The 24,486-nt window shown below is 40.1% G+C and overlaps 1 protein-coding gene across 2 annotated transcripts in view; it reads right to left on the bottom strand.

The window, feature by feature from the left end:
• MYLK4 (myosin light chain kinase family member 4) overlaps positions 1–24,486 on the bottom strand; it is a 120,093-nt gene that overhangs the window by 12,294 nt on the left and 83,313 nt on the right. For both annotated transcript variants that reach the window (XM_078393408.1, XM_078393407.1), the window contains 6 exons: positions 14,985–15,054; positions 12,909–13,356; positions 7,554–7,825; positions 5,784–5,889; positions 4,957–5,050; positions 2,431–2,540 (listed from right to left, as the gene is read on the bottom strand). In XM_078393408.1, coding sequence (XP_078249534.1) covers positions 2,431–2,540; positions 4,957–5,050; positions 5,784–5,889; positions 7,554–7,825; positions 12,909–13,356; positions 14,985–15,054 — 1,100 coding nt within the window. The remainder of the gene's footprint in view (positions 1–2,430; positions 2,541–4,956; positions 5,051–5,783; positions 5,890–7,553; positions 7,826–12,908; positions 13,357–14,984; positions 15,055–24,486) is intronic.

Below are 24,486 nucleotides of genomic sequence, written 5' to 3'. Positions count from 1 at the left end.
AACCCTTGTACGATTGCTGAGTGTGTGGCTGAAAGAGGTGTGGCTATAGTGTGTGACCCCGTCAACCCCTCATACTTTGTGTGGACATCATTTTGATGGGCAGGAGTCATTTTCATCCCACTACTGCAATTGAAATTAAAGGCCTCACTCAATAAAAGCTGGGGCAACTTGCTTTTTACTTTTTGAAGCCAATTGTTTCCAGATACAGTACATTGCTGTTATATTATGAGTTGCTTGTGGTGGTTTACATGTTATTTTTTTCTTCATTGTGGTTTGACTGCTGGATTGCAACCAGTCTTCAGCTTTTGTAAAGACAGGTGGGAAATCTTTAAAAGAAATCAATTCAAGAGGCATGTAATAGTTGGCTTGTTAGCCATAACCGTAGAACTGTAGTCCTGAAGGTGTTTGTTCGATCAACATTAGCCACAGGTGAGAGAACCTTAACTGTTCTGTTTGGTGGGACACAGGTGGGGAATGCTCTGATACCATCTGCCATAGACTGAAAGAGAAGGGTCCTTCTTTTCCTTTCATGGAATTCACCCCTTTGGAGAGAACTGCAAGCCTACAGGAATTCTGCCTTGTTCCAAAATAGCCCTGCCACTCCTTCCTTTCCATTTTTCCCTTCCAAGATCTTCAACTACCACGAAGAAAGGGCTCCAACACTATTTCCCCTGGGAACACTGTCATGGTCATGGTGGTAAGACACAGCTCATGGTCCCAGTTTCAGAGCTCTGCAGTACAGCCTCCCTCTCGATACTCTCTGTGCAATCATATTGTTTTCCTTTATTTGAGAGGCCTTGCATTGGAAAGTCAGCAGCACCCCATTCTCTGATATGTCAGGGCCAAAACTGAGACAAAAGGCAAATCTGTGCGATTTCACAGAGGCAGGATAGGGCAGGAATGGGGCCAGAACCAATTTGGGGCCAGCTGGGAATGAGGGAAATCTAAGTGGGTCCAGAATTCAGGTAGAAATCAGCTAAGCAGGCAATATATCAATTTGGAGAAAGGAAAAAAAAACTCGATAACATTTCATTAAAAGCCAAACAGAAGGCAACTGCCAACATTCCTGAAAGGGCTAGCATCCCTTGTGTTGTGTAAGTGCACCACACATGACACAGGCGAAGATTTCTAGCCCTGTGCTGATGCTTCTGGGGCCTCTACCTCAAAAAAGGCTTACAAGTTGTAATACTGGACCTCCACTCCATACCTTGCTCTGAATGCCACAATGGGCCCAAGTACATGTGCGCATCCACCAGCTTCTCTTTCCAGTCTACTTTCCTTGCTCCTGGATTTTAGGCACACCAAGACTGAGCAAAACCTTAACACCAATTCACCTCACCTCCAACTCTCCTTCTTCCATTTTTCCTTCTCCTGGAGAAGCATAACATTTCCCTTCAGCCAGGATCCTGAGACCTGACAACCTTATATGGGCCCCAAATATGGCAAGTGACTTTTTAAAATCTTCTCTGGGCTCTAGAAATGGATTGTGGGACAATATGTGCTAAAACAATTAGCATCATTACATATACAGATATGTATGATACTATATGTCCTTCTGTGTGTAGTCCATTTGAAACTGCATATACTCTACAACAAAGTGCATAATAACTGTTCTGCATTCACTCCAGAAGCAGGAAATTAACAGAGAACTGTTTTAACTATGGGTGAGCTACAGTACATAGTTAATGGTATGAATGGGCAAGAATTTCAGTTCAGTTCATTTTTTATCAGAACTTATCCAAATCTGCAAAATTCAGATATTAGAAAAAGTGAAACTGTCCTCAAGGGATGAGGGAAAACTTCATTTTAGTTGATTTTTTAAAGAAAACCATTGGAATTTTCAAACTGCACAAAACAGAAAGGTGGAAACAGATGATTCATTGTCTTTCAACACTGTGGAAAGCACAGTTAGAAAATGTGTGCTCTCTGAAGTATTGCTGGCTTCCAGTTCCCATCAGTCACGACCAGGAGGACCAGTGGTTCGGGATGCAGGAATTTGGAGTCCAACAAAAATCAAAAGGCCAGGCCTGATGTAAAAACCTGCAAACCTGTCCCAGGATACACAGGAACATGAAGAATGCAGACCACTGCATTATTCTTGAGGATCTCCCTTACCTCTCGGTTTCTAGTTGTCTTGTATCACTGCTTCTAAAAAACCTTGTATCCCAGTTTCTGGGGAAAAGGTGGGATAGAAATCAAAGCAATCAACACATCAATCGATCTGATGTGGATTGTTAGAATTTAGAAGAACCCCATTTCAGCTTGCATCCTCTATGCTGCCATAGCACTTGCACCTTGAGATAGGTCTGCAGAACTGGACATACGTTTGCTATAATTGGGAAGAAAAAGCCAAGTATCGTGTCCATTATGCAGATTGCAGATATAGTTTAAAAATAAAGGAAGCAGAAGATACATTAGATTGACACATACTATTCCATGACAAGGATGATGTCATTTTTCGATTCAAAAGCATCATACAACTGGATGAGGTTCACGTGGTCCAACTGATTCATTACAGTGATTTCATTCTTTACTTCATCCTGTGAGAAATGCAAAAATGCCAGTAAGTCTGAGGAGAAATAGAGTATAGCTGCTGGCTCTATCATACTCTGTGTTTCCACTTGAAATGTGCTTATCTTTACTGGATTGTGGTGTTTGGAATAGCCTTGTAACAGCTGAGACATATTTTATATATTGTGACATTAATTCTGAGCTGATAGACAAAATCACACAAGGTACACAGTGGATGGAAACGTGTGACTAGTCTGTAACATTATGAGATGGAAAAACCATGATATTCAAGAAGGATCAGATAAATGTTTGCCAAATTTCAGGTGATGATAAGACTGGTCCAGACTATCCTCAATAGCAAAGTACCTGCTTTGCATGCAGAAGGCCCTGCCCAGTTTGATCCCTGCTATCTCCCTGTTAAAAGTTCACTCAGTAGAATCCCCATCCTTGGTCCTAGTAAGCAGGCTCGCCCACCCTATGGGTAGATGACAAATAGGAAAGCTTCCTGAGAAGATTCAAAACAAATGTTGCACTAAAACGAATCTTTGAGAAAATGTTTGTGTGTGTTTCTGTTTTGATAAAGACAAAATTCTGTGAAAAACAAATTACAGTAATAGAGATATATCTGTGAAGAGTCTCAGTCATCAAGGTGAAGTTATCTGGAAGTTGAGTCATGGCAACTGGATCTTTCTTATTAGGTTGGAACGCTTCACTACGCATCCTAGTAGCTTCTTCAGTCTGATATATCCTCCACGTTGGTTCCACTTCTGCCTGGTCACTCACCTCCCCCCCCCATCCACTGTCCATCTATTCAGACCAGAGGGAAGTGAAACAAACATTGAAGATATATCAGGGGTCTCCTACCAACTCTCCTCAGACTGAAGAAGCTACTTGGAAATGTTTCAAATTAGTAAGAAAGAAGTCCTGATACCATGACTCAACTTCCAGATAGTACTATTCTTTTTCAAGAATAGTAGACTGAAAGAAATCAGAATTCACCAACTGGTTAATAGCTATAGATTCGTAAGCAATTTAGCTCTGAGATATTGACCAAATTTTGAGATGTTCATGTTTCCCGGCTTCAGTGGGTTGGGAAATTCCCTCTCCTTCAGGGGAGTGACTCTTCCCACAAAGAGTGAGGTTCGCAGCTTGGGCATCTGCCTGGACCCAGATCTCACCATGGAAACCCAGGTGACATCTGTGGTCCGGGCAGCCCATTTCCATCTCTGGAGGTTTGCCCAGCTGCGCCCCTATCTAGACATGGGGGCTCTCACAATGCTGGCTCATGCCCTCGTAATCTCAAGAATAGATTATTGCAGTGCTGTCTACGTGGGGCTATCCTTGAGGCTGATGCGGAGACTTCAACTGGTCCAGAATTCAGCAGCCAGATTAATAACTAGGGTGAAGAAATTTCAGCACATCTCCTCCACTCTGGCCACCCTTCATTGGCTACCAGTTTGTTTCCACTTCAACTTCAAGATTATAATGATAACATTTAAAGCCCTAAACCGTTTAGGACCTAGGTACCTATCAGAACGCCTGCTCCCAGCAAGATCTGTCTGTAATACCCGTTCCTCACAGGCAGGGTGGTTGAGTGCCTTGACCCCGAAGGAGGCCCGGAGGGAAAGAACTAGAAACCGGGCCTTCTTAGTGGTTGCCCCCCACCTATGGAACAACCTGCTGACTGAGATTCGTTTGGCACCCTCGCTGGATGGATTCAAAACAGCATTGAAGACCTGGCTCTTCTGCCAGGCTTTCCCAGAGCACTAGGATCTTCCCCTCCCTTTTTAACTTTCTTTTTGCTATCCTCTCCATCACCCTTTCCACCACCTTACTGCCATCTGTTTTAATTTCCTGATTTGTTATGTATTAACTTATTTTTATCGTTTTTTTAATTCCCCCCTCCTTATACTGTTGTTAGCCACCCTGACTGGCCTGGTTGCCAGATGGTGTGGGAAACAAACAAACAAATTACAACCCCTAGCCAATGTGCCATTTTGAACCTGTGAAAATTGACCTACAGAACTGGAATTCCAAAGTTAAAATGGGCATAAGTGGGACAGAAATATTTGTTTCTAGCTGGCTGAATAAGTGCTCGACAGCTCGCAGTCCTACCTCCTCCACCCAGGGGCAGCACCCTGGCTTTCCTGCCCTACCTTCTTTGGGCACTGCCTCTGAGTGGGCATATGCCAGAAGAGGTGGGACTGGGAACACCTGTTTGGCTGGTAAATGAACCAGTACGAACCGCCGAAACTGTGGTTTGTGCCAATTTCTAGTATGCATAAAATCTACCACCAACAACTATAGTGTATGTGGCAGTCTGCAGAACAAATAGTTAGCACCTGAAAGGGCTTGTGAAAATGGAAGAAAAATTCTGGATAACGAAGCCCTGTATGCAAGTCATTGCTATTGCAAGAAGTACAATCACACTCTGGGTATCCTCACCTTTTCCTTTGCACCTCTGGCTTTTATTATTTTGGCTGCTAATTTGAGACCTGTTGCTTTTTCCTCACATTTATGGACCTGGCCAAATCGTCCCCTAGGAAAAGAAAAGAGAAAAACACTGTTGAATCCAGAACCCCTTTGGCTTTTTAATCACCTCTCTTTTGGAAGAAACACTGGAACCTTAAGATCATTTTTTTTGTCAGATCTAGAGCAAGTTCTTACTTGAAAAGGATTTATCAATGTCTACAGGAGAAAGCAATCAATGGCCGTTAGAGGATTGCAATGGCTATATGTTACCTCCTGGATAAGAGACAGTCTGCAGGCACAGCCCAACAATTTATATGACTGTTTATAACTTCTGGTACCTCTTTTTTTTGGGGGGGGGAACTAGACTTCCTGAAATCTCTAACAACCTTCCCTGTAGTGGCGAATGCACGCGCATTCTGCTGAAGATACCTACCATGTTTCCTTGATCAGGACTCTGTTAGTAAGTTCAGCTGAACATGCATATAAGCCCCATTGCGGAGTTTCACTGCAAACATGCCAAGGTCTGCATGACTTCCAGGTGGAGCAGGGAAGGTGGGACCTCCCGAGGTCCCCACATCACCATCACACCTTCAGCTTACCCAGATTCTGATATAGCACCTGAACAAGGCTCATGGGTTACGCATGCTGAGGTTTTGCCCTGTGCCAAAGTTGCATGTTGGGGGGGGGGGGAGAATCCTTTATTTGAAATATTGACATCAGCAATCTTTTTAGGGAAGGGATTGCTTTGTCTTTGTTCGTTTCTTCAGGGATTTGCTAAGAAGCATTTTTGTTGCACTCACCCTCCCAAAACTTCACCCTTGTAGATATGATAAAAGCTATTGATCCCTGTCTTTTTTGCCAAGACAATCCGATGATCAAAAGGAGCCGGAGGTGGTGGGCTGTCATCTGCAAATAAGAAAACAGGGGGGGGGGCTGTTATTGTCACATACAATACTCAAGAGATATGTCTGTTGGGTAACATTAGCAGTACTCAACCTCTCACTCTCTTTTTTTTAAAGGATTAATGCTCCCTTCTGGAGCAAAATGTGGCAGTGTGTTCTAATGATCACATACCCTCTAGCTGTGATCTTAATGTGCTTATCAGGATGTGAACTGATGCTTCCATCCTCTTTTCCAACTACCTTTCAGAACCCTCTGTGCTCAAACACATTAAAAACTGGCAAAGTTTGGAAAAGTTACCTATTTGGACTAAAACTTCCAGAATCCCAAGGCTGCATAACCACTAGATGTGCTACTGAGGAGCGCTCTGGGAGTTAAATGTTAGTCCCAGAAGTAATTTTTCCAAACTCTGGAAACAAGCAGGGACCAGAAAACAGTAGAGGGGCATTTTCTGGCAAGCCTCACTGCATTGTGCTGGGTACCATTTAGAGAGAGGCAATTACCAGACCTCCTATGTTTCAGACTCTATGTCTGCAGCACATTCATCGACATTCTTCTGAAACACCTGATTAGAAGCTCAAAGAAATGACCATAGTAATCACTCTAAAATATACTCCTTGAAAAAAGAATTAATTCAGTGTGCCTTGTGGTTCTTGGCTACACCACTGAATTTTCTTTGCCCTCCCATTATGCCAGAAATGTGAAACAAATTCTTCTGTCCCTACACCCTTACTGCTGTATTTGCCTGATTTAGATTACATTAATGCATGAGACTTACATGCACATACAGTCTGGAGTCCCAGGCTCCAGAAATTCCCCAAACTAATAGGGAACTGAATCCTCTGGTGGCATTTCTGTCCCCGGTGGAGTCACACTGCATCCTCCTACAGCATCTCTAACTGGATGGTGGCACAATATGTACCATGGTCAGAAGCAGTTCCCCTAATCTTCTTACCATGCAAGACCTAGTCAGGCATTTCGAACATGTGATTAATAAATATGTGAGGAAGGGGAATGCTCTAGCTCCCTCCATGGTCATTTATGTTGCCATCTACATCTGGAGGACAAAGTTTAAGAGGAGAGACTGCTCTATCTGTGAAGGCTCAGCATGTCAACAGGAATGATGGAAGATCTGCCTTCCAGATCAGATGGAGAGGATCTGCAGAAAAAGCAGCTTTCCTCTTCAGAGAATCACCCTTCAAGCATGCAGGGCAACAACAATGATGATGGAGCAGGGCTAGTGTGCTCTTCCTCTCGTGCATTCATTAAACACAGTCAGAATGCCTGAAGGGGGTTTATGGGAACTCCATATGATTGGTTGCCAGCAGCTGCTGGAAAATCTGAGGGAGTTATCAGATGTTGAAAGTAATTCATTACACAGCTCATTGCAAGACCTCTCAAAAGTAGCACATTACCATTTAATGCTGCATAAATTAGTACCTCACAATATCACTCATTATATTATTTCTACATTACCTATACCTTTACATCAGTATTACTTTTTCATCCTTTTTTGCTCCTTTTTGGAAAAATAAGCCATCTAGAAAAATTTTTTAATGGCTTGAATTTAAAAAAAACAAAAAACCTCAAAGACCTCCCAAACAATTTAGCCCCTCAATGAGAAAGTAAAACAACAACAATTTCCACTATATTTTAAAAGCCATTTGTACCCTTTGCACTCTTTTTTTCTGTTGACTTCTTTTCATGTCCTTTACATTTGCTTGTTGTGGAATCCAGTTTCTTTGTTTCTTCTGATAAGGCAGGCTCTGCTTTGCTTGGTTTAGTCGTTTCTCTGGGTTTAGGTCCATCACTAGGCTTTCTTACATCAAAGCTGCTCTTTTTGCTGTTGTCTTTGACAAAACATCCCTCCTTCACATGACACTTACTGATGCTGGTCTGCTCATCCTTCAGGGGAAAGGAGGCCTTTCCATTGTCTTCACACCTATAGTACAAGAAATGCATTGCCTGAACCATCTTGACGGCAAAGAGTATGTTGGAAAGGGGGGAAATCTATACTCAGATGAGAGAGAGTTTGTTACTTTTTAGCATTCATCACAGGCATAATTATACTACCAGGTGTAACTATAATACCCAAGTACAGCAGTGTGATACCACTTTTAAGTATTACAGCTTCATTACATGGAATCTTGGAATTCAGAGTTTGGTGAGGAACTTAGAATTACCTGCTTTAGGGCATGCGCCCTACTGTCTTGACTAAAGCACTGAATTCTGTAGCTGTCATGAATTTATAAATCCCACAAGTCCATTCAGTGGAAGTTAACATGGTATCAAGTTGAATAACCTTTTAGTGTAGATACACACACGTTCTTTGAGGCTCAGTGTTACTGCTGCTAGTGGTGGTGATGCTGCTGCTATAGAAGGCTCAAGAGTCATGATAGTGGTGCTCCACTCTCTGCTGTGTACCAAGAGGCACAACGGACCCAAACACATGCATGCAACTACCAATAGATACACTCATGCTTCATAACAAAAGTACATTTATTAATAGTAAACACTATCTGGTGAATTAAATAGGAAACACCTATACACTTTTGGATAAACTGTCAGATCAAGCAAGTTAGACTGAACCAGGACCTGTGGTAAAATCAGAACCGTCCTGAAAATAAATGGAGGCCTTGTGCTTCCTATGCTCACTCAGTAAGGACCATAGTTTACTCAACATGTGTCTAGCATGAACTGTGGCATCCATTCCAGCATTCACAGTCCTTTCAAGGGAGTTGGCAGGGCAGAATGGAACCTCTTTCTATATCCCACAAATGTTTATGATACAGAAAAAGGAATTCTCCCCAACTAAAATATTAAGCATACTTCAAATGAATGTTCTTAAAGAATAATTTTATAGATGGAAATAAAATTTGTGGTAAAAATTATTACAGCACCTGCTGAAGCCCAACCATGGGCCATAATACACATTATGTCAGATGGCACACAAATACACAATCACAGAGTTGGAAAGGTTCTTGTAGGCCATCTTATCTCCTGCTTGATGCAGGAAATAGAGTTAGAGCATCTGTAACCGATGGATGCCCATCTCCTACTTGAAACCCTCCAGTAAGAGAGTATATACTACCACAAGATTTGTTTGGTTCTATTCTTGCATTTTTCTTAGTCACATGACATTTCTCTTAATGTTAAATGGAACACCTTGTACCTTAAGTCATGTCCAATCTTCTGGGAAGGAAAAAAAATAACTTAATGGGTATTTAAGTAGTGCTGTCATATTTTCCACACTCTTGCTCCTCAGTTTTCTTTTTCTCATGGTAAACGCATATCTAGCTCCCTCAACTTTGCCTCATCGGAATTGTTCTCCGTACTGCAGCACTGACCATCTTTGTTCACTTCCTCTGAATCCATTCCACGCTGTATATATTCTACTTCAAGTATAGCCCCTAAAAATACTGATGGGGACTGACCTAAGTGAATTATAGCTATATTTTTGATAAATATAACATAACAACAATTTTACTGCTGTTTTTGGAGTTGTTATATAATGTGCATTTGCGTGTCTTAGATTCACTGAAATAAGCAATCTCCCTACAGTGTTAATGGACATGACAGTTTTTAGAACTTGGTTAACAAATAGCTTTATCTTATTAATAAATATTTTACTCTGTAGATTATTACTCCTCAAGATCAAAATTTAGTGGGCTGGATAGCTCAGTGATCTAGATATCTGTGGAGCCAGAGGTTAGGAATTTGATTCTTTGCTGTGCCTCATGTGAATAGAGCCAGCATGTGTGGTCTTTGGGTTTGCTGTAGGGTTACCAGGTCTTGTAATACTGGCTGGTGTCTCAGACAAATGCTATGCTTTTCCAGATTTCCAGGTGGGGAGAAAAACCTCAGAGCAAATCATGCTGGAGAAGAAAGAAGATTGATTTGTGTGTGTGAAGTGACTTTAAAGCCAGGACACTTCTCTCTAGCCATTATCATTTGGCACCACGGCTTACTGGCTCAGTGAGAAGGTGTTTGTATGCGTGTTGCAATTGTGTGTTCTGAAACTGTGCAACATTGGGACACCAAAATTTATGACTGATGGCAAGAGACTTTGGTAGTTGCATGCATGTGTTTGGGTCCATTGTGCCTCTTGGTATACAGCAGAGAGTGGAGCACCACTATCATGACTCTTGAACCTCCTATAACAGCATCACCACCACGACCAGCAGCAGTAACACTGAGCCTCAAAGAACGGAACAAACCAAAAACTCCAGCATTTTGTAGTCTGCAGCAGCAGCAACTCATAGGGTCTGGATAAATGGTCTACTTGTTATGTACGCTGTAGGTATACATACAGCATTTGGTGCAGTTGCTAGGCTAATTTTGCTACTTGCCCAAATGCCCCAAAATGTATTTTTCATTTGACTCTGGTTTGCCAGGTAATATGTAGTTACCTGAATAATATTTGCATTCTGGATTCATTTGCTTGGAATCCCACATTGCCATTTCCACAGTTAGTTAGCCCACAAGCAAGTCTGTCTGTTGCTTGTCCCATCTCCACAACTTCACAAGGATCTGCCCCTAGCTCTCAGGTTTTGACCCTGACATTCCAAGGAGTGGGATGTGTCAGACTCAGCAACCTAGTTTGCTGCCTTGTTTCTAGCCCAATGTTCTATTACAATTTCAATTTGTCTTTTGCTTCACTCTCTGGAAAAAGATACAGACATTTTAGTAGATGCCATGGGGTTATAAAATGGTACATTATTAATCACATATAGTGTATAGGATCAATGCTGCTGATCCTTGGTTGAATTTAAATTCGCATTTCCTGGTAACTCTGAACGTAATAAAAAAAAAGTGACAGAAACAAGTTGAATTGGAAACAAAAACTGTTTCAGTGAGTAATAGTTGTAGTTAGGATTCCAGGATGTATTTTCCTTCTATTCCCTTTGGCCGTATTTACTGTTACTTCCCCCTATCCTGCAGGAATCAGGAAACATTCCATGTCTGCTAAAAAAATCCCCACTTCTGGCTGAGCTGTTTTTTTGGGGGGATTTTCTACCATTTTCCCCAAAAGAATTTTTGTACCTTTGCAACAATTTGAGTGCCCTAGACCTTTTATCTAGAGCTGGTGAAGTGGACTTGTCCATGAAAACTCACATTAAAAAAATATAAAAGTTAATCTTTAAAGTGCCATCACGTTTTTGTCTTTTTCAATTCTTTATTTGTATTTTGTTTTCACCTATAATTCAAAATTTGTGTTATCCAGTTTCCCAATAACCTATGGTGGCGTATTTTTAATATATGAGACTGCAAGGTGATACAACGATTAATAGGTAAGATATAACCCTAAACTATAAGATTTTGTAAAATGTTACAGTATCATTAAAAAAAATAGAAACTATAAACACTGACCCATTCAAAAGAAAAAATAGAACAGATTCTCAAGCTCTACATCTGAAAGTATTTGCAGTATTACTGTCAGCACATCAATTAATGAATGGTGGGACTTAAAGCCCCAGTTAGCAAATATTAATACATAGTACTGGAGAGTATGCAGGGGACGTGGTGGCACTGCGCGCTAAACCGCAGAAGCCTGTGCTGCAGGGTCAGAAGACCAAGCAGTCGTAAGATCAAATCCATGCAACGGAGTGAGTGCCCGTCGCTTGTCCCAGCTCCCGCCAACCTAGCGGTTCGAAAGCATGCAAATGCAAGTAGATAAATAGGGACCACCTCGGTGGGAAGGTAACAGCGTTCCGTGTCTGAGTCGCACTGGCCATGTGACCACGGAAGATTGTCTTCGGACAAAACGCTGGCTCTATGGCTTGGAAACGGGGATGAGCACCACCCCCTAGAGTCAAACACGACTGGACAAAAATTGTCAAGGGGAACCTTTACCTTTACCTTCTACTGGAGAGTGTAACTGAATGAGGGCTGCATTACTTTCATTGGGAGACTCCACCTGGAAGAACACCATTTTGAATGTTCCTCTCAAAAGAAGTTCCCTGCAATTTGAAAAGTGCCTCCGCATGAAATAGCTGGGTCAGAACTTCATTGCATTATGTGTTAATTGCTGTTTATTTAAATCCTGCTGGAAGTTTTTATCTAGGGAAGCATTTAAGAGTGGTGCCCCTTCTTCAGCCTGAAGTGGTACAATTTACTACCCTTTAATGTTTCTGAAAGTATATACGAGGCCAAACAGAAACTCAGTATAAGAATTGACTGGTAGTCTATGCCTCCTCATGGATTAACTCCCATGTCCTCCTGGGATATTTCCGGTTTCCAAAGATATAATGGGTTGGATATGCACTTTGGGGTAGCCTGGGCATTTTTGTGGTTATTTCTCATAATTCAAACAAACTGGGATATACTTATTCATTTAGTGAGACCAAGTGCCATTCCAAATGTGCAGGAATAAAAAAGAAATGGTAGTTAAATTGGTTTATCAGCGGAATCAGAAGAAAGGCATTGTAATGTAGATATTTTTATAAAAACTACTAGATAGAAATTGGAAGTCTGGGATCGTACCAGGCCAAAATGAATGTATATACAAGGTCTTATATATTTTGGGGAGGGGCAAGCTAAGTGTTAGGAGACAGAGTGAGGGGATAATATTCCCATCTTAGCATTTCAGTGGAGGAAGTGTTTGAATAATGGAATAAACAATATCCAGCAATACAGCTACCAAGACACATACTGCCAGTATATAAAAATGTGTTATTTGTGAATGTACTTTTTATAATACTATATTATACTTTATATGCCACTACTGTATTATATGAACAATAAATAAACAAAAGAGTTAATTAAGTCTTCACAGAATTTTTTGTGTTTTGTCATCTCCAGGTCCAAATTTTCATCTGTTTTGGTTATTCAAAAGTGAGAGACTTCAATTATGTTATGCCAATACAGAGCTATATGTGACTTGTATCTGGAGATAGGGCTACCTCTGAACTATTCTCTGTGTTACTCCACTGCTGAGGAGTGTTTGTTACTTGACGAACATTATAGTCCAATAAGCATAATGCTCTAGGAGAAACATGGAATAGGGTATGATGTCTAGAACATACTTGACATCTTGATCCTGGCTTTTTGATGGAATATCAACATCTGTTGTATCTTCACTTGGGGATATAGTTCCCGGTACTTCTTTTTCCTCATCCCTGCTTGTATCTGTTCCTTCAACATCCTTTCTTGCTTCCTCTAGGCTCTTTTCTGACTCTTCATGCTTCTTTACAAGGTCCAGAGCATCACTACTTGTCTCTGGGCCATTTTGTTTTCTGCTATCTTTCTTGGCATTTATGTCTTCTGCCTGGCTCTTTCCCATGGTCTTCGGAAAATAAGTTTTCCTACTGCAGCTATGGCTTTCCTCTGTATTCTCCTTTGGCTCATGATGACAATGAGATTTAAGGGAGCTTCTTTGAAGAAGCAAAACATTCGCCTTCTCAGTATTCTCCTTGTTGAGTTTATGGACCTTTTCTGTGTGCGAATATGATTCCGACGTCTCCTCAGATTCTTCTGGAACCAAACAGAAAATACTAATGATTTCAATGAAGGGTGGACTTGCACAGTTAACCTCTTTTTTCAGTTGCTTATAGACTGGGTTCCTATTTTGAAAAAGCCAGGAGCCTTCTTAAAAAAAGATGTTCTAGTACCTGAGATAAGTGAAACAAATATTCCACCCACCAAAAGCCTATGTACTGTACATAATGTGGGAATGCATTTTTGCTGTTCTTTTCCATCTCCTCCCTCCCTTTTCTTTCCACTAATGTTAAATTAAACAGGAAGACTGATGTGGCATGATTTCATTCTGCATTTCCCCACCCCTGCTTCCCTTCATTCTTCATACTTGCAGATTGCAGTGAAATTCTGGGCTCAGTGTCACATCATGCATCTTAATTAACAGTACAAAGCTCTGCATGTCTATTCAGAAGTGCCCTGTATTTTGTGCACTCCAACACAGATATGGATTGTTGTAAGAAGTTACTTTCTTTGGTATGGAAACCATAATGAGGTCAGATTTCAAAATTAGCATAATTAGTGTGAATAATGTTTGTTTATTGGCATAGCAAGGTCCATTTTAAATTTTTTAAGGAATACTTTTTAAGGGCACATTGCAGATAACATGTAGCCAGTGCTGACCCACATCTTTAATCTCTTCCTGATAACATTCAGACTCTGAACCCAACCTTGCAATGTTACTTTCTAAAAGTAATTCATCTCCATTGCTCATCATAGTTTTTTGAAAATGACTTCTTGTTGCAGTGTCAGAAGTCTGCAACATTTTAGAAGTGTGCATGTTTCTATTTTCAAATTAACAGCTCCCAGAAATCCTCAGGAAGCACAGCCAGTGGCTACTGCCCGAGAGGCAATAGCATGTCTCTTGGATTTCAAGGAAAGTAAGAGGGGTCCTGTTGTGAAGTTACTCAGAAGGAAGCAGAAGAAGCCACATGAAGCATTAGTTAAAGAAAATTCCCAAATCCAGCAAGATTTCGGAGGCCAATTTTTTTTACTTTACATTTTGTACGTGCTTGGGTATAGAACATGCAATATACAGTCACCTTGAAATCTTTAATATAAGATTAATTATTTTTGTTAATCTTCCCCACTCAGAAAACATTTATTCCTGGTTGAAATGAGCAATAAAAGCAATTTATCCCCACTTTCAGTCAATCAAATGACTAGCTGAATTAGAAAGGGGCTTCTGAGTTTACTGCACCCAGGGCTTTTTCCATACTGTAAGTTCAGTTATCTGCTGTACTGCACTTCCGTGCTCCATTTCACTTTGATAACAAATTTAAGCCTAAATTTCCTTTGCAGTGAACAAAGCCATCTATACACAAACAGCCTCTAAGAACAGATAAGTAACTGGATGCAATCGAGATAATTCTGTCTCAAAATATTTAAATGTCTATTGAACAATAATTCTAATGTGTTTCAGCAAAGTACCTGATCTGTCTACAAGAATACATTTAGACAGTGGCGGCATAAACGTTGGCACAGGCCTGATGTGCAAAAGGCCAGGGCTGAGCAATTCCCTCCCATAATGTCCCTGGGTCAATGAATGTCCCTCCATCCCTAAAATGGGTCTCTATCTATGGAACAAACCTTGATGAACAGTAGCATCAATGTTTTAGATTACTAACCTGAGGAATCAGGTGGTTTCTTCTTCCTCATTAAAGATTTTGTTCCCTTTGCAGTCAGATATGACTTTTCCTATGCGGGGGGGGAAACAAGCAAATGTTTTAGAACCTTAATCAAAAATTTATGACATATTTCATTTGCAAAGCTTTAAATTTCTTTTTATGAACACAAATTTGCCATGACTTCTCATCAAAACCGGACTTGGTTAATATCTGTAATTTTTTCCCTTTTTCCACTTCTATGAAATAGCAATGACTGTTTATTTCAAATTAGTTTCTTCTTTTGAACCTCTAGTCCTTGTGAACCATGCTTTGACAGCCCATTTGCTTCTCAGCCACATTTCTTTATTTATTCTTGCTTGAAAAAAAATGTTTTAAGTCTGTGCAATGCAAAGCCCTGCTGGCAAGTGAGGTTAACAAAAATCCAATCTTCCCCTGTGCTGTCAAGTTGGAACTGGCTTATAGCAATCCTAATAAGGGCTTTCAAGGTAGGTGAGATATTGAAGGATTGGTTTTACCAGTTCCTCTCCCCAGTGAGTTTCCATCGCCAAATGGGATTTAAATCCTGTTCTCCAGAATCCTAGTTCATAACTCTATCCAGTACACCATACTGGGAATTAATCTTGTCCCTACAATAGTTATATTTTGTCCTGATTTATAGTGGTGATTTTTTTTAAAATAATCCCCCCAGGTTTCTCAGACAACATGGTCCGCCCTTAGGGATTACAGGAGTTGTCGTCTCAAACACTTTATTCCAAAGTTTACAACATTTTCAATAATACTTTTATTATGTATCTTCTGTTTCACCCCAGTACCCATCCTAATGGACCTCAACATACTATTAGGCATTTTTGGCCTGAAATCCCCAACATAGCCAATGACGAGGAGTTATGGTTTTGGCCTTTGGGAGTTTTCCCAGTTGTTCCTGTTGTTGTTATGTGCCATTAAGCCACATCTGGCATACAGTATGGCTTATAGCACATCACTATTATGGCATTATTGGCCTAAACACAACCCACACTTGACCCATTGAATCAATGGCATTTCCTTAAGTGTTGACTTACAACAATAATGATGTCAAACAAATTAATCAATAATCAGATCAAAATGCTCATGAACAACCAGTACATCATAACCATTTAGGTAATAAATGTTTGGGACAAGGAGATTCAGATGTGACTTTTTTCAAGTCTTCTTAGTATTTCAGCCTTATTGTAAATATTTACTTAGAGATAAGACTACCACTGAGAGAAAACTAAAAAAGCAGCACTTGAAATAACAATATACTATATACTATTACAGAACAATTACACATTTACTTTCTGAGTACAGTATATGCTATGCTGTATTAAGTACTACTTTTTCTATAGTCTCCAGTGTCACAGTGACATCTAGAGGAAAATCTACCCCCTACAAAGGCTGCATCTAAATTTGGAGTAGGAATGTGAATACAGTAATATTAATTCCTTGTTCTCATCAATTTAGGCTATCTCAACACAATGAGACATTTTGATGAGAAATTTCAATACCTCATTGCCTTCGGCACAAGAATGAGACTATTCCCCTCCCTCCCCCAATCAGTGTTTCTATAATTTGAAAATGTCTTCTGTAGCAATCTGCAAAAACGGGCTGCCCTTACTCTTGAATACTGACACATACACACCAACACAGAAGGTCTAGCCGATTGTTTATAAAGATTCTGACAAGCTATCCTATGTTTCTCGTTTTTAAAAGTCCATACAACAAGGCTGTGGCTGGTGTAGTTTTGTGCCATCTTTGCAAAGTGCATAAATTATGGAATCTGCACAATTTATATGGATTTGTAAAAATGTTTTTGCCAGTGCACAAACTCTTAATGACAGTAGCAGAAAATACCTTGCCCTCTCCTGGGCAAGGAAAAAAATGCCGTAATTCCTCATGTGAGGACAAGACAAACAATGATTTACATCTATAACTCAAAGGGAATAAGGAAGCAGGAGAGATTTAGCAGGGAGCCTCACCATCCTTCATAATCAAACTGAGCTGGCAATTCAGTTTTGTGGACCCTGTCTCCAATACGCTTTGATCTGTTCTACTGAAAAGCTGCTTAGCCACATCACAGCATAACAACAGGACACCTCAAGGGAGCCTATCCATGTAATGATTTACAAACAAGGAAAATTCAGGGGTGGCAGCTTGGGCAGAACACTGTTTCCCTGCCTGTGCCCATAAGCCATTCCACAAATACTAAACATGCAACAACTGGTCCTAATTGTTAATGGGCAAAAGTCTGTTTATGTAAAGTTACGTGTCTGAAGCTGATGATGTTATCAGCTGCCACCAGTAGCCTTTAATTTTAACTAATTTAAATTAATTTAATTTTAGTTTAAACTAATCCAAAGTCCTTATCTCCCCATTTTAGGTTCTGGGGCTTCTTTCTGCCAGATCTGGAGGCATTTCTAAAAAAAAAAAAAAAACCCATTTAAATACTTCCTCCTGTCCCCATCCCAAGGCTTCCAGAGGCCTCCCCAAGACAAAAAGGATTGGGGGGGGTAGAGAAAAGGAAGTTGTGATGCCAGCTGATTATGTCATTAGCTCCTGCCATGTAACTTTACGCAAACAAGATTGTGGCCACTGACTCTTAAACCACAATATGATGCTTTCATATTAACAATAATAATCTTAGAATTATAGAGCTGGAAAGGACCCCATGGATCATCGAGTCCAGCCCATCAGGGAGGCACAGTGGGGAAATTAACTCCCAACCTCTGCCTCCATAGCCTAACCACTCAGTTTAGAACATCGTTATTTGTACAATAATGGCAATATCCTTGTGCTTGGAAAGCTCGTATATCAACGAGAAAGCTAGACTCGAACTGTTCTTCTTGACATCTTGATTTTCTATGTCATTTTGTTCTCAGTGACTGCTCCCACTTGACCCTTCTGCTGCTGTTCTCTGGTTGGTGGGCAAAGTCCTTTCTTTCTGGATCAGACAATTGTGCTTCACTGTGGGATGCTGTAAGCTTTTACCACTCTTTACTATTTTTTTTTATATTAACAGCCCTTTAAAATTGTTATCTGTATGTTTTTTTTTAAAAAAATATATAACTTATTTCTTTTTTTAATTGTGATTTTAGTTGTACACATTTCAATTGTTGGTGAGCCACCTTAGGTCCCTACACTGGGAGAAAAGTGACATAGGAATGAAACAAAGAAAGAAAATACAAATGTAGATAATTTTCATGTTGGAGCAGTCAACCATGTGAGCTCCCACATGCAGTCCAAAGTGGTAGAGTCCAGATTCAGGTTTCTCTGCTCATTTGCTGTCTGTAATTATTATGCCTTCCTCTCATCTATGCCTTCCTCTAATCTAGGTTTTCAAAACTTTCGGGCCCAAGTTTGTGCTGGACTATAACTCCCAGTATCCCTAGCCAACATGAAGAGGGTTGGGATGTTTGCACTCAGTCAACAACTGGGGGGCTTGAGATCAGAAAAGGCTGCCATTTAACCTTACCAAATATTTGCTTTTAATTACCACTTTCTTTCAAGCATCAAGATCATGCTTTATTTGGCAACCATGGAGCAGGTTGCGCTAAAAGTGGCACGGGTGTTCATTCATGCTGAACAGGGTCTTCTTTCTATACGATTTTTGGCTGTTCTTTCCAGAACATAATGTTAGGCCCAGTCCTTGCCAGGGAAATGTGTTCTCAGACCAGTCCAGGCAGAAGAGTTACTTTTTAACTTTGCTCACACCATTTCTTTTCTCAACTGCCACCCTCTGACCTGATGCTGGACAACCAAATTTATTAAATGTTTCTGTGTTGTATATTTAAGTTATAATGCTTAGTATATGTCTGTTCCTTTACATTATTTTGATGTTTATTCTGTTATTTATTTTTTATTTTATTTATTTATTGTATTTATACCCCGCCTATCTAGTCATTTCAACCACTCTAGGCGGCTATAATAATAATTATAACATTATAATTAATGTTGTTGATTATTGTTCTTATTTTTGCCCAGATTGGCCTTTGATGCCAGATAGGTGGTATAGAAATCAAATAAGTAAATGAATAAATAATTTGTAGATGTGTACTGAAAATGGCAAGAATTAGACATTCAAAGCATTATCAGGCATAAATATCATATTTTAAGTAGTGATTGAAAAGTCAGTCCCAAATTTACTTGGCGATTTTATAAATCAAACTCCTTTTTACTTTTTATTTTAAAAAGGAACTGAATCCCCTCTTTATGTATCACCAGGACTAACCTGGCAATGTTTCTAACATCCAAATTCCCTTTTTTAACATTCATATAAGAGAACACTTTGATTTCCTTCCCATTGCCAGAAGCTTTATAATGAATGTTTTCATGAAGCTGCCTCAAGCTTTTACCATTTATCGTTCCTTCAGGTTGAATCAGGTGCCAAACAGAACTCCTCTGTGGCTTATACATGTGGGGAAATTTGCATTTACAAACATGACAGTGCCTACACCTGAGTGTTTGTATAGGGGGCTGCCAAAAAAATGCCCTCAGAGATTTACCCGTCTCTGATACCTCAGTTCTGTGGCAGTCCCATTACTGTAATTGTTATAGTTGAGTTACCTGATCTGAGTGATGATACCAAGCACTTCAGCAGATCGCTCCCAGCCAAACAAACATCATGGACATTGATATATAAGCACCAAAATGAAGTTGACATGGCTTTCCTGAGCCATGAGCAACTGCACCAAAGCTTCATTATATATATTTTAAGATTGGAAAGAAATACTGTAGAGAAATTATCTTGAGAAAATGTCTTCAGGTCTCCTAAAATACAGTATAGCATTGCCCTTTCAATTTCCAACCCATTTTTGTTATGACCTTCGGCAGTCCCCAGTGCTATTGTATTTATTAAGGACCATAAGGTAAGTTGCTCAAGGTGTTGGAATTTAATGCTCTTCACAAAGGCTGGAATCCTCTTTGGCCAGGGTGTGGGTGTGGCCACCTGTTGCACAAGTGATTGGGCTTTACCTTGCCTTAGACAAGAAGATATTTAGTACCCCTTGTGCAAGCACAGATTGTCATAAAAGGGCCATCTCTGGGTTGTACAATGACAATGTGGAGATTCACAGTGCAGTGGAAGCAGAGTGCAACACTCCACCCATGTTGCGATAGAAAACTAGCCAGAATCCTTTCTGTGTCATCAAGTCAGAACCAGTTTATACTGACCGTAATAGGGCTTTCGAGGTGTGAGATATTTAAATAACAGTTCCACTCCCCTATTGAGTTTCCATGGCCAAGTGAGGATCTGAACTCTGTTCTCCAGAATTCTAATCCGTTACTCCACTACACCACACTGGGATCCTTTACGGCAGTGGTCCCCAATCTTGGGCCTCCAGATGTTCTTGGACTTCAACTCCCAGAAATCCTGGCCAGCAGAGGTGGTGGTGAAGGCTTCTGGGAGCTGTAGTTCAAGAACATCTGGAGGCCCAAGGTTGGGGACCACTGCTTTACGGTATCCATATAATGTATCTGCGAGGGTTTTCCTCATTAAAAAAATTGTTGAGGGGCTCTTTTCCTGTAGCAGCATTGTCAAAAGCCAAGACCAAGGACAGCACAAGGTATCAAAAACAGTGGAAGCAACGACAACAACAACCTTACCCACAGTCTGTAGGGATAAATGGATTATTTTTTAAAATGTTAATTTGTCTCTTTCTTAGTCTTTAGTCTTTAGACTTGTAAACTGCCCAGAATAATGCATTGCATTAATGGGGTGGTATATAAATTCAAGAAAGAAAGAAAGAAAATTTAGATTAGTCTTATAATTTTAAGTTTTGCTCATCTTGAATTTTGAGAATTTTTTTAATCTTATACTTAGTTCATCTCACTTTAATATTTTTTAATTTTTTCCCTTCAAACCATGCATGCATATTTATACTCATTTCTCTTAACACATACAATTTCTACATGTTTTACTCAACTTGAAACTTCCCCAAACAATTTTCCCAATATAATGGAATTTCTCAATGTAGTTTCAGTAATATATGCATTTTTGTTCATTCCCCCATTGCATACACATGTATGTGCATTTTTATACATTCTTAAAAGTATTTATTTATTTGACTTTTATACTGCTCACCTGGCTGCCAGGGCCACTCTGGGCGATTTAGACATTAAACAGATCTAACATCAAATGACAGTTAAAGCAATAAACGTAATAGTTATAACATCAAAATTATATGCATGTACACCAACAAATCTCTCCACTTTTTAAAGTGGAGAATTCCGCTGTCACTTTTGGAACAATGCAAATTTGGCAGGACAATGGAATGGAATTTTAATTTGTATATCAGTTCACTGGTGATTGGACAGCTCAGTGGTTGGGTATCTGGCTGCAGAACCAAAAGTTGGGGATTTTGATTCCTTGCTGTGCCTCCTGTGAGTAGAGCCAGCTCAGGAGAAGGGAATGGTAAACCACTTCTGAGTATTCTCTACCTGGATAGCCCTGAAAAGGGTTTCCACAAATCAGAGTTGACTTGACAGCACACAGTTGTTGTTGTTATTATTATTAGTTTAGGTTAGCTTTTGTTATATGTACTGAAATACACTAATTCAAAGCTACACTTTTAAAGATAATTTGTGTTATGTGTTTAAGATCAATAGAACTTCCAAAGTGCTGTTGTCACAGGTGGAGCACTCATAGAGGCATGCCACTTGATTTCTAGTTAATAGCCCCAAACAAACTCATAGTAGCTCAATGTATAGTATGCAGGGAAGGCACTGAAGAACACTGACCAGAATTCTCTTGGTCTCCTCTACTGGTGTACATGTAAATAACACCTATTCTGTCATTACATGCCACTCAGATGAGTTGGGGCACACTCAGGAATACAAGGAGCAAATTGTTCACTAGTGGTAATTTGCTCTGTCAATTAACACCACAGCTAGTGTTGGCATAATTAACTAATACTATTCTAGCCACCGTGTTTGAGGTAACATCAGGTAATAATGAATCCTCTAGCTCAGTGCTTCCCAACGTTGGATAATCCAGATGTTCTTTGACCACTACTCCCAGAAATCCGTTCAGCACAGCTAGTGGGTGAAGACTTCTGGGAATTTTAGCCCAGGAACATCTGAGAGCTCAAGGTTGAGATCCACTCCTCAAGCTGTTGGTGTCCAATTAAATTCTTCATCCCAGTTCTAAATAGACAGGTGTAAGACTGTGCTGTGTGTTAATCACCCTAGCAGTTGCTGATGGCTACTGATCAGAATTCTATATTCATCCTCTAACTCCAGAAGCAATATGGCTTTGGGTTGAATGGTTAGGGAACCATAGCAAGAGAAACCTATTGACTTGATGCCTTCCTCTTCCTCATGAGTTTATGGGAGCAATTCAATCAACCTGTAGGGCTGTTGTGTTCCCCATGTATATACTTATAAAAATGCAACATTGTTCAAGGAAGCAGATCCCACATTGCTACAGGGAGTCATTTCACAGCTGATTTGTCAAGTTATGGATTATATCCACATGACTACATCTTGTACTTAGACTTGCCAATCCATCATCCCTGGACTTTGGCCATGCTGCTAGGGGACAGATGGAAGTTGTAGTCCAAAAGATTAAGAAGGATACAGTGCTGACTTTGGAGGCCTTTCCTATGTAGCCGTGCAAAGAGCAGATCACCTCTTCCCTAAGAGTACTATTACTGGAAATATTTTTTTTCTTTTGTGGTAGTGCCTCAGTTTTTTTGTGGCAACATCCTAACTATGAAATACTTTCCCTGGAAATAGATAACTGGTGTTGATATTATAATCAGCTTAGTAACAGGTTAAAATCCTTTAAAATATATATAACTGTAATGTGTAAGCCTTCATTTGATATGAAAGTTAATATGTTATTCTTTTTGGATACTTGAAGTTAGTATTCATAATTCTATTCATGCCCATTGTACAATATCCTAGAAAAAGAATGGATGAAGTGTGGTTTGGAAATATTTTAAATAAATGTTTAGAAATATTTTAAATAAACTGTATAAATGACATTGATGTATATATATATACATAAATATAATTTCTACATTTTGGGAACTCTTCTTTTTTTAACATGGACAGTTACTTCCAGCCAAATCACTGGTTTGGATCCAGATTCAGTTATGGTTAGAGATAGGATGAGTGATTTAAGCTCCACTGATGGCATTGGGTCTATTCCTAGCATGTTTCCCTGCCTCCAAACCACTAAATACAGAAATACTAAAATAACATCTCCAGACATATTTTTCTTTCAGCACAAAGTACATTCCTGCCCAGACCTAAGCCTCATGCAAATGTGTGTAACCTGTGCTTTCTTATGAAATGAACCGATTATTTCCATTTTCCCTGTAATACATTTGAGTGAACAGCTTTTGGATTATTGCTTTTTAAAAAATTCTTATATAGTCTCGCTGAATTTATGGTAAGCACAGGAATAAGGATTGTTGACGTGATCCATGTCTCTAACCGCAACCCAGTCTGGAACATGTCTCAGAGTTTTCAGTAGTTCTGTTGAAAAACCACTGTTTTCTCTCCCCTGTGGAGTGGATGATGAGTTCCTAATTGCCAATTGTACTCAGAACAACAGTAAATACCAGGCCTAACATGACAGGCAGCCTCAGCAGAAGAAACAGGCAAACCCATCTGTAAGGCATTACAGAGAGTTGCTTTCACTGCTTCTTCAAGGAAACCTGAATTACAGCCTGGTTCTACTTAACATCACACAGATGTATGTTCAGCAAATCCAGATGCAGTTTACTGAACAGAACCCAATGGTGGTCCTTTAAAGGAAAGTTAGACTGACCCTGGATTACAGTGGTGCCTTGCTTGACAATGTTAATTCGTTCCAGCGAAATCGCTGTAGAGAGAAAAGATCATCAAACAAAATAAAAAAGCCCACTGAAACGCATTAAAACCCGGTTAATGCGTTCCAGTGGGCTAAAAACTCACCGTCCAGCAAAGATCCTCCATAGGGTTAGCCATTTTCCATGCCTGTGCAGCAAGGAATCTGTCCCTAAGCACAGTGGGGGGCCATTTTCTTCAGCCGGTGGCCATTTTGAAACCCGACGATCAGCTGTTTTTGATCGTCATAAAGCGAAAATCGGTTCCCGAAGCAGGGAACTGATCATCGCTAAGCGAAATTCCCCCATTTAGACCATTGTTTTGCGATCGCAAAAACCTCATCGTAAAGCGGTTTCCTCGTTAAGCAAGGCAATAGTTAAGCGGGACACGACTGTATATTAAAATTAATTTGTTGATGTACATGAGGGGAGGAACCCTCACAGATGTCCTTATGTTGAAGTTCTCAGCAGCCGCAGCAGCTCTGAGGCAGCAGGAGAAGCACCACCACTGCTGCCAGACTTCATTGTTATTTTTGCTTAGCCTCTCTCATTGTCACTGGGGCCTTGCCTTGAGGCAACATGACCACTTCTTTTTGTTCACTTGCTCTAGGTGTGCAGCACAGCCAGCCACACAAAGCACTAGCACAGTTTTATATATAACATGGGAGAACAGT

Source organism: Pogona vitticeps, chromosome 4, assembly GCF_051106095.1.
Source record: "Pogona vitticeps strain Pit_001003342236 chromosome 4, PviZW2.1, whole genome shotgun sequence".
NCBI classification, from domain to species: Eukaryota; Metazoa; Chordata; class Lepidosauria; order Squamata; family Agamidae; genus Pogona; species Pogona vitticeps.
This window is presented reverse-complemented; position numbering and strand designations above follow the sequence as displayed.